Source organism: Sinohyriopsis cumingii, chromosome 5 (assembly GCF_028554795.1).
Source record: "Sinohyriopsis cumingii isolate HCF-2022 chromosome 5, ASM2855479v2, whole genome shotgun sequence".
NCBI classification, from domain to species: Eukaryota; Metazoa; Mollusca; class Bivalvia; order Unionida; family Unionidae; genus Sinohyriopsis; species Sinohyriopsis cumingii.
The window spans coordinates 154,491,399-154,505,158 of record NC_142965.1 but is presented as its reverse complement, the minus strand read 5'-3'; the positions used below and the strand labels follow the sequence as shown (position 1 = coordinate 154,505,158).

At 39.1% G+C, this 13,760-nt stretch overlaps 1 protein-coding gene across 1 annotated transcript in view; it reads left to right on the top strand.

The window, feature by feature from the left end:
- Positions 1-8,316, top strand: part of LOC149800498 (failed axon connections homolog) — a 17,957-nt gene extending 9,641 nt beyond the window's left edge. Inside the window, exon 6 of the mRNA XM_089960129.1 lies at positions 5,436-8,316. Coding sequence (XP_089816255.1) covers positions 5,436-5,542 — 107 coding nt within the window. The 3' untranslated portion in view covers positions 5,543-8,316. The remainder of the gene's footprint in view (positions 1-5,435) is intronic.
- The last annotated feature ends 5,444 nt before the right edge of the window (positions 8,317-13,760 follow it).

The following is a 13,760-nucleotide window of genomic DNA, read 5'->3' as shown; positions in this document are numbered from 1 at the left end:
TTAACAGATACTCCAAATTTTTTTTGTATCGAGCACCTGAGGTCCTCGTGGGTTCAAATCTAGGGCTAGGCCAACATGAGTATATGAGAAAGTTTGCCCAATAGCTTCCCTTGGGTTGATAATTATCCTTCCTGGATTCTCCTTGGTTCTTCCTCCACAAAATAGACAGGCCTCCATGTATAGCCTAACATGTGCTGAAACATTTCGTTAAACTTTCAAGTACAGAACTAAATATTCTGTTGCATTTAAGAGAGATAACTCTGTTGGAACTAAAAGAGTGTAGAATTATCCAATCACAACTTATTATATTTTCATTGATGTGTATGAAATTAATAACGAATCATACAAATTACAAAACCTGATCTCTACATATAATTAGCATGACCTCACATGTTGCCAAGAGACAATCTTTTAATCCGTACAGGAACTATAACTCTTTTATAATCCACCAATCACAGCTAATGTAGTTGTTTATTTCTGAATAAAATATTCCAAATACATTGTACTCCACCCCACCCTCCACCAACCCCGGGGTTGTACCGTTATAATGAGTTCTAGACTCGAGCTTTTATAGATCTCTAAGCGAATAGTAGAGAATCAAAGAATGCGTCACTTTTCATACTAATGTCGTCGCATGTGATAACGACCGCTAATATACATACATTGCTTTGAGCTTAGAAATCATAGGAAAAGATTGAATTCAAATTAGGGATTACAATTTTCCCTTTCAATTAACATCTGATAATATTACCGCTACTGAAGTTCGTTCCATCAAGGGTAAAAAATGTACACGACAAAAGAATAATTACACATCCAGAATAAAAAAGTTACTACGAGACCATTACTCATTCACTCACCCCAGCCACTATGAATATTAGGGATGATCCCCCACCTTCACCCTCCTGAGACCTTTACCCATTCACTCACCCCAGCCACTCTGAATATTAGGGATGATTCCCCACCTTCACCCTCCTGAGACCTTTACCCATTCACTCACCCCAGCCACTCTGAATATTAGGAATGTCCCCCACCTTCACCCAACTGAGACCTTTACCCATTCACTCACCCATGCCATTCTGAATATTAGGGATGATCCCCCACCTTCAAACTCCTGAGACCTTTACCCATTCACTCACCACAGCCACTCTGAACATTAGGAATGTCCCCACCTTCACCCATCTGAGACCTTTACCCATTCACTCACCCCCAGCCATTCTGAATATTAGGGATGATCCCCCACATTCACCCTCCTGAGACCTTTACCCATTGACTCATCCAAGCCACTCTGAATATTAGGGATGATCCCCCACCTTCACCATCCTGAGACCTTTACCCATTCACTCACCCCAGTCACTCTGAATATTAGGGATGATCCCCCACCTTCACCCTCCTGAGACCTTTACCCATTCACTCACCCCAGCCACTTTGAATATTAGGGATGATCCCACACCTTCACCCTACTCAGACCTTTACCCATTCACTCACCCCAGCCACTCTGAATATTAGGAATGTCCCCCACCTTCACCCATCTGAGACCTTTACCCATTCACTCACCATAGCCACTCTGAATATTAGGGATGATCCCCTACCTTCACCTTCCTGAGAAAGTTACCCACTCACTCACCCCAGCCACTCTGAATATTAGGGATGAACCTCCACCTTCACCCTCCTGAGACCTTTACCCATTCACTCACCCCAGCCACTCTGAATATTAGGGATGATCCCCCACCTTCACCCTCCTAAGACCTTTACCCGTTCACTCACCCCAGCCACTCTGAATATTAGGGATGATCCCCTACCTTCACCTTCCTGAGAAAGTTACCCACTCACTCACCCCAGGAACTCTGAATATTAGGGATGATCCCACACCTTCACCCTCCTGAGACCGTTACCCATTCACTCACCCCAGCCACTCTGAATATTATGGATGATCCCACACCTTCACCCTCCTGAGACCGTTACCCATTCACTCACCCCAGCCGCTCTGAATATTAGGGATGATCCCACACCTTCATCCTCCTGAGACCTTTACCAACTCACTCACCCCAGCCACTCTGAATATTAGGGATGATCCCCCACCTTCACCCTTCTGACACCTTTACCCGTTGACTCATCCGAGCCACTCTGAATATTAGGGATGATCCCCCACCTTCACCCTCATGAGACCTTTACCCATTCACTCACCCCAGCCACTCTGAATATTAGGGATGATCCCACACCTTCACCCTCCTGAGACCTTTACCCATTCACTCACCCTAGCCACTCTGAATATTAGGGATGATCCCACACCTTCACCGACCTGAGACCGTTACTTACTCACTCACCCCAGCCTCTCTGAATATTAGGGATGATCCCACACCTTCACCCTCCTGAGACCGTTACCCACTCACTCACCCCAGCCACTCTGAATATTAGGGATGATCCCCCACCTTCACCCTCCTGAGACCTTTACCCATTCACTCACCCTAGCCACTCTGAATATTAGGGATGATCCCACACCTTCACCGACCTGAGACCGTTACTTACTCACTCACCCCAGCCTCTCTGAATATTAGGGATGATCCCACACCTTCACCCTCCTGAGACCGTTACCCACTCACTCACCCCAGCCACTCTGAATATTAGGGATGATCCCCCACCTTCACCCTCCTGAGACTTTTACCCATTCACTCACCCCAGCCACTCTGAATATTAGAGATGATCCCCCACCTTCACTGTCCTGAGACCTTTACCTATTCACTCACAACCACTACACTCTGAATGTTAATGAGGTTTCGCTCACCTTGTCTTAGTTTCACCCATTTAATTTCTCGCATTTTGGGGGTAATTTTCTCTCTAGAAGCTGCTGCAATCCATTTGCAATGCTTGTTGCAAATGTTTTTATAGAAATAAAGGATGTGACTAGAATTGAACGTGATACTTATATTCTTATTTGTCAAATAATAACAATAATAATAATAATGTGGACTTAGTACTGCGCCTAATTTTTAGAAACTCTAAGCACTTTGTGATATTAGATAACACATAAAAATATATATAACGACACGATTATAAAAACAAACGCCATTAATTGCAAAACAAAAACATGCTGACAATAATTAATGAAGTAACATTATTGCATGAGCACAAGAAAATGATACATGTTCCTATCAAGAAGATAAACGTTACTCTTGTAACGCTACTAGATTTCACTGCGGAAATTTGGTCTATCTTGTATAAAGATTGAATACATGGCCACTCAGACCAACCATGCTATTCGTATCACTGAGGACGATGTGACCTGTATAAAGATTGAATATATTGCCACTCAGACCAACCATGCTATTCGTATCACTGAGGACAATGTGACCTGTATAAATATTGAATACATGGCCACACAGACCAATTATGCTATTCGTATCATTATACATGGCCACTCAGACCAACCATGCTATTCGTATCATTATACATGGCCACTCAGACCAACCATGCTATTCGTATCATTGAGGACGATGTGACCTGTATAAAGATTGAATACATGGCCACTGAGACCAACCATGCTATTCGTATCATTGAGGACAATGTGACCTGTATAAAGATTGAATACATGGCCACTCAGACCAACCATGCTATTAGTATCATAATACATGGCCACTCAGACCAACCATGCTATTCGTATCATTATACATGGCCACTCAGACCAACCATGCTATTCGTATCATTGTACATGGCCACTCAGACCAACCATGCTATTCGTATCATTGAGGACGATGTGCCTTTTATTATGAGCTACATGTACCTGCTACGATTAAGCCAGGAACAAAAGCAAATTTTGGTGGATATCAAGGAGAACACCCCTTGTAGATAATACATGAATATATAACGCTTTTTCTTATAAGTAAACTCCGATTTTCCCTCCGATTCTTGAGGAACATATATGAATAAAGAATATGATACTATGGTGTTCTAGGCGCTAGAATGGGATACTGTAGCTGGTGTTCTAAGCGTTAGAATGCAATACTGTAGCTGGTGTTCTAAGCGTTAGAATGGTATACTGTAGCTGGTGTTCTAAGCGTTATAATGGGATACTGTAGCTGGTGTTCTAGGCGCTAGCATGGGATAATGTAGCTGGTGTTCTAGGCGCTAGAATGGGATACTGTAGCTGGTGTTCTAGGCGTTAGAATGGGATACTGTAGCTGATGTTCTAGGCGCTAGCATGGGATACTGTAGCTGGTGTTCTAGGCGCTAGAATGGGATACTGTAGCTGGTGTTCTAGGCGTTAGAATGGGATACTGTAGCTGGTGTTCTAGGCGCTAGCATGGGATACTGTAGCAGGTGTTCTAGGCGCAAGAATGGGATAATGTAGCTGGTGTTCTAGGCGCTAGAATGGGATAATGTAGGTGGTGTTCAGAGCGTTAGAATGGGATACTGTAGCTGGTGTTCTAAGCGTTCGAAAGGGATACTGTAGCTGGTATTCTAGGCGTTAGAATGGATATTGTAGCTCGGCAGTGAAGACAGCAATATGTACAATGTCACCCAATTGCATGTCGGTTGTTCGTTACTTCCTTTGAGGTAATCTGTTTTCCGTCTTAATACACATAAACGAGATGGTCGGCTCATGATAAAGCGTTCAGGGGCTGTGATAACGATGATGCTTTAACAAGGTCTACAAATAAATGGGTGACTTCTAGGTCATAGTTGAAAAAAGTGAATGTCACAAACATGTGATTTTAAACAATCTATACTAGTGACCGGATGGCAATTTCATACTTAATCTTAATAGCAATCATAGTGAAGTGGTGGATGGTGCATTTCTGACAAAGGGATCTTAGGGGTATTTAGGGGCTACTTCTTAATGGCAGGAGTGGATTGGTGGTAGGTGATCGTGGGGTTTGGTGTGATTCCCAAACTCCTCCACAACATATTTGTGGATTTGATTCCATTTTTTAACTGCTGTGAAAACATGATAGAGCTAATGTTTGTGTAGGCAGTGTTATTTCAATTATAATATACATGTACTGTAGAAATACTTATGTTTAATGAGCACGTGTAATAATAATTGAATTCGTATTTATTGTCAATGAGAATTTACTGAGGTATTGTAATGTGACATCATGCAAACGTTCATAATGTTGGTGCTATGGTAAGCAAGTAACAAGAACTAAGTCATCATTTTAAAGAAATCGTAGAGAACCACGACAATATAAACATCCCCATACATTGAACCCGGGGTGGAGGGCTCATATGGCCATTCTGTTGGAAACCTGGGGAAACACTGCATACCTGTATTACACTTTGCGATGATTCAAAATCGAACAGAGATACAATGTCACTGTTAGACAATTATGTGTAATGAATATATTGTCACTGGACAATAGCCAAAATTTCAATAAACTAGTTTAATATTTCTAAGTCAACGAGGAAAGTATTAGCGTTTATATTCTTGCCCATTTCAGATAGCTGTCCGAATCTGGTGGCCTACTGCGAGAGAATGAAAAACCGCTACTGGCCTGACTGGGAGGAATGTACGACTAAAGGGGGGACAGTGGCGGCGACAAAATAATCTTAAGCACAGAACTTTTATGTCTACCACAGCATAAATCGTATGCTTGTGAAATGTTACTGTTATGTATAATTAATCTGTATTGTGCTTGAGGATTGCCTGCAAATTGAGGGTAGAGGCCTGCTGACTAATCTCATGTCTTTGCCTTGTTTATAAGTTATAAATATATTATTTACTTGAATCTGACTTCAATACCTAGCTTTGATTATAACCATAGAAGGTTCCACAAGAACTTACTTACAGTTTGCTGTAATTTTCCATTAAGAGGATTGTTTTGTTTTGTTTTTCTTCAGGAAGGATTTTGTATCATAAGTCAGGCGAGGATCTATATAACAGCGGTTTTGTCATCTAAATCTTCATTTTCATCCAAATATCCTAATTCCTTGGGAATCTGTAATCAGAGGTTGTAGTTGCGTTCAAATATAATTTGACAGGAATCATTTTATTTAAATTAACCACTGAAATTACAAAGTGCTCATTGACATGTTGGACTAAATCACTACATTTGGATTATTGTAAATTAATTTAAAGACTAATGGTACATCGACACATTCAATATTATTGGAACATTATCACATTCAAGACTTGAAAGTCACTCGGAGTATTCTATACTTACATACGTATTCATAACTACACATTCCCTTGTACATATACTGACCTACCTGCGTACCCACAACTACATACTTCCCTGTACATATACGAACCTACGTACACATAACTACCCATTTTTTTTGTACATGTGCTTACCTCCCTACGTGCCCACAACTACACACTTTCTTGTACATATACTTTCCTCCTTATGTATCCACGACTACACACTTCCTTGTACATTTATTTACCTCGCTAAGTACCCATAACTACACACTTTTCTTTGTACATGTACTTACCTCGCTACGTACCCATAACTACACACTTCCTTGTACATGTACTTACCTCGCTACGTACCCATAACTACACACTTCCTTGTACATGTACTTACCTCGCTACGTACCCATAACTACACACTTCCTTGTACATGTACTTACCTCGCTACGTACCCATAACTACACACTTTCCTACATATGTACTTACCTCCCTAGCTACCCACAACTATACAATTCCTTGTACGCACTACTAAACACTTCCTTATATATCTACTTAGCTCTGTACGTACCCACCAGTACACATTTGATTGCTATTATGAAGTGGGGATGATGATGTGTGTGATCTCCTACATCTTATGGCTTTTGGTTATTGAGTGATCCGGATGTAATTTATACAATATAAAGAAAACGATGAAAATTGTTAAAGAGAAACATCCAGATGAACAAAATCGAAATTAAAGAAATGTTATTATGTTATGAAAGCAAAAGATCAAAAACAGAAACATTGTTGGCCATTTAACGGATAAATAAAATAAATTTAGAATTATTACTATTTCAATGTATGTAGTTAGCCATTTAACGGATGTATAAAATATATTTAGAATTATTACTATTCCAACAGGATCCAGAGCATGTTAGGTGGTACAGTGCTAAATTCAACATAATTACCAGATATGTGTCGCCTTTTAGCTTGAGTCCCAGTCTAGATGACAAATTATTATTTTCTCTTTCTTTCATTTCGTTTAACATTTTTTAATCTTCATCATTTATCTACTGACCTATTCCTGAGAAACGTTGTTTTTCCTATTCATTGTGAACTCTAATGAAATTGTTTGAAATTCGAACACGAACAGAAGAAGGAATCAATACCATGTGAATAACATGATATATGATTTGTTTAGGTGCATTTTCTGAAAATTTTGTTGCAATCGCAAATTTTATACTGTTTATAAAGGTGGTCAGTTTTAAAGGTTTGCCTGGTATCAGAATTGCCCAATAGTGACACGAATATTTGGCCTTTCTGCAGAGGAATTCGTTTTAGAGAACGTGTTGTGTGTGTGTGAGAGAGAGAGAGAGAGAGAGAGAGAGAGAGAGAGAGAGAGATTGTAATTAAATTTAAAATATGAACGACTAGATAGGAGCAGTCTCCGAGTTGGGAACTGCTTAGTTGAGAAGGCAAATGCGCGGCAAAATTTGACAGCTTATTTGATGTACCCTATAGGAGGTATTGCGATACCAACGTAATTTATACAGACCTCAGTGCTAAAGTTTGTTAGAAAAAGGTCATAACATCTGCTCTACTAAATAATGCTTGTCACTCACACTCACAAGAGTGCAACTTCAGATTGACAAGTTGACGACGACGGAACCATGTAGTAACGCACGTAAGGGAAATCACTCTGCTAGGACTAGACAGGAGTACGCATGATACTGTCACAACATTTTCACGGATGTGTATCCCATTTAAAACAAATCATACAAAATATAAATCATGATCTAAATATAAATTAATTTAATCTGACTTAATATAAATTTTTGGGCCAGGCAGAAAATATAACTCTTGCATAATGCGTCAATGACAGCCAGTTTTGTTGATTTAGTTCTAAAATGATGTTCCCACTATGTTTAGCCGCTCCCCCCCCCCCCCTTGCATCAGAACCCCCATGTTGCGGGGCATTTATGTCGTTATACCTATAACCAACCGTAATTTTTCAACCATTTATGATATTACCATAGACTGTACACGAAACAAATATACTTAATGTTACTCGTCAAAAACAATTTTATGAGATACTAAGCAATGTTTTATATTAAATTGTATGGAAATGACATAGAGTTGTTTCAGCTGCTATTTTCACGTTTGTGCTTCAATAGCAAAATCATTTTTGTGAACAAAATGAATTCTTTTAACCTTGAGTTGTGTTTTATTCATACCAGTATGACTTTCACACTTGTTACAAGAGATAAATCACATTACGTTGTATTATTTAATCATCATATCAAAGTTCAGCGTAGTATTTAGTACACGACTCATCTCAAAAAGGCGATTTTAACTACAATAACTGACTTTATGTTTGTTTAGTAGACACATAATTAACTAACACCGATCTTAGCATACGCGGGGCCCGATTTGGATCATCTTGGCGTGGCTCCCATGTGGGCACAGCATTTGGAAATAAACCTTTGTGGCTCTCATGTGGGCACAGCATTTGGAAATAAACTTGTGTGGCCCCATGTGGGCACAGCATTTGGAAATAAATTAAGAAATAAACTTGTGTGGCCCGATGTGGGCACAGCATTTGGAAATAAACTTTTAAGCAAGTTTCATCTGATATTTAACTTAAAATTTTCCTCCATCGCTTTAAAATTACTTTCGCTCTATAGATATATTTTTACAAATTACTAACGCGCGGGGCCCCTATTAGCGCGGAACCCGATTTGCCAAATCGGTCCTATCGGCTTAAAGCAGGCCTTGAACGTAACGTGAGCGACAGGTGGACATAACCAAATTGTATTAGAATCTAGAGGCCTTCAGAATTTTTCACTCTCTGCAGATACAAGAAGTCACTAACTCCAGTCCTTGCACACAGGTCAGCCCCTCCATCCTCTTTGTAACACAAATATAAAGCCTTCTCTATTTTGTGATGAATACAATATCGGCAAAAGTTGCCCTGTCACCAAATGTAGCAAATCAGTGTTTAGAAAGATAAGTTTGATTGAAGGTGAAGTTTTGGCAATTAACTAAACAAATTCAAAGAAAAAATATAACAAGTCAACTAAAGGAAAGTGTACATCCAAAATGGATGACAGAAGCCGATGACATCTATAATAACCAACGAAGTACTGATTTGTTAACAGTCTTTTGTTGAAACACCGAAAATATTATTCGAGTTTTGAATTTGGTATAAATTCCACTGAATGTCTTTCTCCAAGAATTATATCATATCACTTTTGCATTTCCAGGGAAAATAATCACTTGAATTCAATAATTTGAAGAAAAATAAATTCAGCCCAAAATGGACACAACATAATACAACTTAACGTGTCAAGTGTTTTAAGCAAACTGATAAACCGTTTGAGGGATAGTGAAAACTCGTTTTTCTGTCTTCAACGCCATACCCGTCGACGCTGTGGTTGCTCTCGCTGCGGCGCACACTATTGCCGATGGCTTTCCAACTCCTCCTCCCAGTTCTCTATATGTAGGACCACGGGTCTCTATGCTGGCAGAGGCCGTGGTGCTTCGAGCTGTGGAGGTCTCCTCACCATTAGCTTGACCTCACAGCTCTGATTCAGGTGAGGCAGAATCATTTATTTCTTTTTCCTTTCTTTCTTTTACCTTTCTTTATTTTTCTTCTTCTCTTCTTCTTTCTTCTCCTCTTCTTCTTCAAGTCTGGATCTTTCTTCTTTAGCCTCCATCGCCAGCTGATCCAGGAATCGCCTGGCTTTCTCCAGGTGCATTTGGAGTTCAAAACGTTTGGCTAGTCTACTAATGTTAACGAGTGAAAGCTAGGGTAGCCAGAATGACGAACGCTTCCCTTTATATCTCTGAATCGCGAACGTGAAGGAAAACATCCCCTTGCATAAAAACTAACAATACTCATATCATAATTAATAGCATGGAAATCGGGGACCTAAAGGAAACACTCACATTCACATTTTTGCTTACAAACACACTTTATTACCACTGATACATAAAAAACATACCCTTGCAAGCTAGAGAAATGAAATGTTTATAGGCATACTTCTTTTTTTTTTGTACTTACAGAAAAACGCAAAGACAGACAACTATTTTAGCAATTTGACTACTATCTCATTTCTGGATTGTTTGGGTAGCCCTGAAAAGGGCTGTTTTCTTGGAGGTTATGCAAATCTCTTACCGTCTAATATTGCGTCCCTGTCTGGCTGTAGGCTTTCCGACATGATAGGGTATGCTTCTCCATAAGGAGAAGGAGAATAATTTCGTGTCCACAAGACAGTCCGTAAAATCTCTGTAAGGCTCCTGCTGTTGCTGATCTCTCTGTTTCTGAAATCTATACTTCTTGGTCCATTCTTCTTGTTCCTTCTACATTTCATCTTTAAACATCTCTTCTATCAGGTTTTGTGCCACTATTAACATCCTGACATTCTCACTCTCATAAGATTTGGGTATGAGGTTTTTCCTGAAAAGATATAAATTCAAGTGGGCTTAGCTTGGCGGACGGGATAGAAAATATCTCAACAGTGTTTGGTAGGAACGCTATAGTTCATCTCATGGTCAGGGATAGAGCGAAGTCAAAGAGCATATATAGTGAAAAACAATTTTAAAAAACACCACCAACACTGTTTTCAAAAGAGAACATTTTTTCAACCAACAATTAACCAAGACATAACTTAACAGTGCATACAATATCAAATAACTTATTTTTGACAATGTTGACACCTTTGTGAAGTCAAGTTAGACTTCCACTGATGGAGGTCATTTGGCCATTGATGTATACTACGTTTCCTAGCTAAAGACAATAGATATCCATAATGGTCACAAAACGATCTATCTACATTTTCATCGTTTCTAGAAGAGTCACGATAAATAAGTTATAAAATGTTCTAAGGAATATCCAAGACTGTGTTGATGAAACAATACACACAATATTGTCCACACACAATGGAAGCTGTGCCTTGTAATTTCACATTATTGAAGCGAGCTGTCTGGGCAATTCCTCTCTTAAAGTCGATGATGTCGTCTTTCAAAGGCGGTAATCCATACGAATCAAAATACTCCACACAGGCATTGTGGGGAAAGTAGACGGCTACCCAATGGGTTCCTCGGAGATGACTGTCATCTGTATTGATGACATAAGCTTGATAGTCTTTAGGTTTGTGATGATGCAATTCATCTTTAGCGCTCAAGACAGGATTCCAAGAAGCAGTGTACGAACTGTTTTTCAAAAGGTATTAAAGTTACCAGGTATCCATCTTTTCTTCTTGTTTCACAGATAATGATAAGTAATCAATTCAATCCTGACTTTTTGCTTGAAAATCTCTGTCAATTAATCATCTCTTCGCTTCGTCTCCGCACTCTGTGCCAAGAGAGATTCGATGCGATAAATCTCTAGAGCAGTAATTGCAGGGAAGGAATGATCACCCAAGTCTGTATACCAGTGATGCAACACGGCTTCTTCCGAGATGAGATCCCAAGCGCCCTCTAGATAGTCGTCCAATTATTCTTCCTGACTCATCATCAGACATATATGGTGTTTAATTTGACTGGGACGATCGTTTTGACACCTATAGCAATCTTTCCTGATTATTTCCGTAATTTTATCTGCCAAGTGTTTGACAAAACAGGAGACTAAATGTTGTTCTTGTTCTGGCCATCTGGACTTTATCACTATGTCCTCTTTGTCTTTGTCTTGGGGTTTTGTTTCTACGATATCGTTCCAGTTCATTTGCAAAACATTTTCCACCATTCAAATAAGGATAAGAGTCTTCCATACTTCTAATATTCTAGAATTGCTTTTTTCAAACTGTTGATTTCTATCGTATTATCGAATTCAGAAGACAGTATGACGTTCACTATTTCCTTCAGTGGTCCTTGAAACTGCAGTTCCACTCAAATTTGACCAGATTTTATAAGGTAGAAATGTTCAATCTGGCTTCTTGGTTAGGAATGAAATCAAAATCCTTCAAACTCTACCCTCCAGCATAATCGTCGTACAAAATGCTGTGACAGGTGATGGTTCCTAAATGTCTGTAGGGTTCATACTGGTACTATTACGACCTGAAGTAATTCTTTCGCTCAAAGTTAGGCTCGAAGGGTCTGGTACACGATGTCGTGCCATCTAGACTGACTTCTATCTTGGACACATCGATGTGATGAAACTCGAAAGGATTTTTATTGTAGGTTCCGTTGAAATCTGAATTTTTGACGGTGTCAGTGATTACACGTTTTGGTAACTGTCATTGTAACAGAAGATTTTCGGTCATAGATCGGAGTCCAGCGGGAATGGTGAAGGTTTTCACTTCCACGCGTCGTATCGGATACTTGGCGGTCGTTCTGCTCAAAGTGTGACTGATGTCGTTTCCCGTTTTAGGTAATACTTCCAAGCGGCGTACGTAGATCAATTAATTATTCGTGATGTAAGATTAGAGCAGAGACAGTTGTATTATTGTTGTGTCCAACAATTCATTTGGGCTGGAATTTATTTATTCAATTATTTAATTCAAATTCTTCTTCTCTGGAAATACAAAGTGATCAATATACACCATTCTTGGCAATATATACTTGGATTTTTAGTAATGTTTCAAATAAGGATATATTATTGGATTATATTATTGTGATTGAACAAAATACTGTTGGCACATCACTACGACACAGGCCTCCACATGAATATAAACACTTCCAACGTTGGATTTTTTTTAAGAATACCGATAAATTTTGTTTAGAACTTTAAACTTTAGGACTTGTGTTAGAAATTTTTCGATTATTTGGGATTTATTTCACAATATCGTAATTTCCTATTACATTTATTCACTTTGATATTGTAGGGAAATTTATTATTTGTTCATTGGTTAAAATCTGGCTGGTTCTCACTCTTTTCTTAAACTTATTTGAAAACCGTAGAGTCGCAATAAACGCATTGGCTATACCGTATACTTATACTTGGATGTCGTAATCCTTACCTCATTTGGTATAATGAACAGTAGAGTTTGAGATCCTTGACTCATTTGCTATACTGGAAAACTATTTGCTATACTGTATACGTAGTTATCGTGATCCTTAACAAATATTCGTAGAGGTCGTGATCCTTAACGTATTTGCTAACTTGTACAATTATACATAGGGGTATAAGATTTAACTCACTTTCATAAAAGAAAAGGTATCACTGAGGCAATCACTAGCTAGTCGATCTCACTCTGAAGTAGACCGGAAGTGGAATCCTCTACACCGGATTAAGGTAGACAAAACACTAAGCAATGAAGAATCTTCGAGTAAAAGTGGCCATTAAAAATCTACACGGTACTTAAATCATACATGTGTGAGACGTTTGGAATGCCTTCTTTGCAGTGATGTAAGCTATGAGTGACTAAATGCACAGACGGTTTCAGAAAATTAGGATGGAATCATTGGCGAGTCATATTTTGAACTGTAAGAGTTCGTTCCCTTTGTCAACTGAGCGTATTCATACTTTTGACAGTTACTTTGATATAAATATGTATGTGCGAAACCTGCTAAATTTAGTCAACGATACTTCAGTGAGTATTACTGTGATAAGTCCAACAATATACATAATTACGGAGGATGTGTGTGTGTGTGTGTGTGTGTGTGTGTGTGTGAGTTTGCGAAGTGTTTTTAGTACGATAACCCAGTCCTGAAA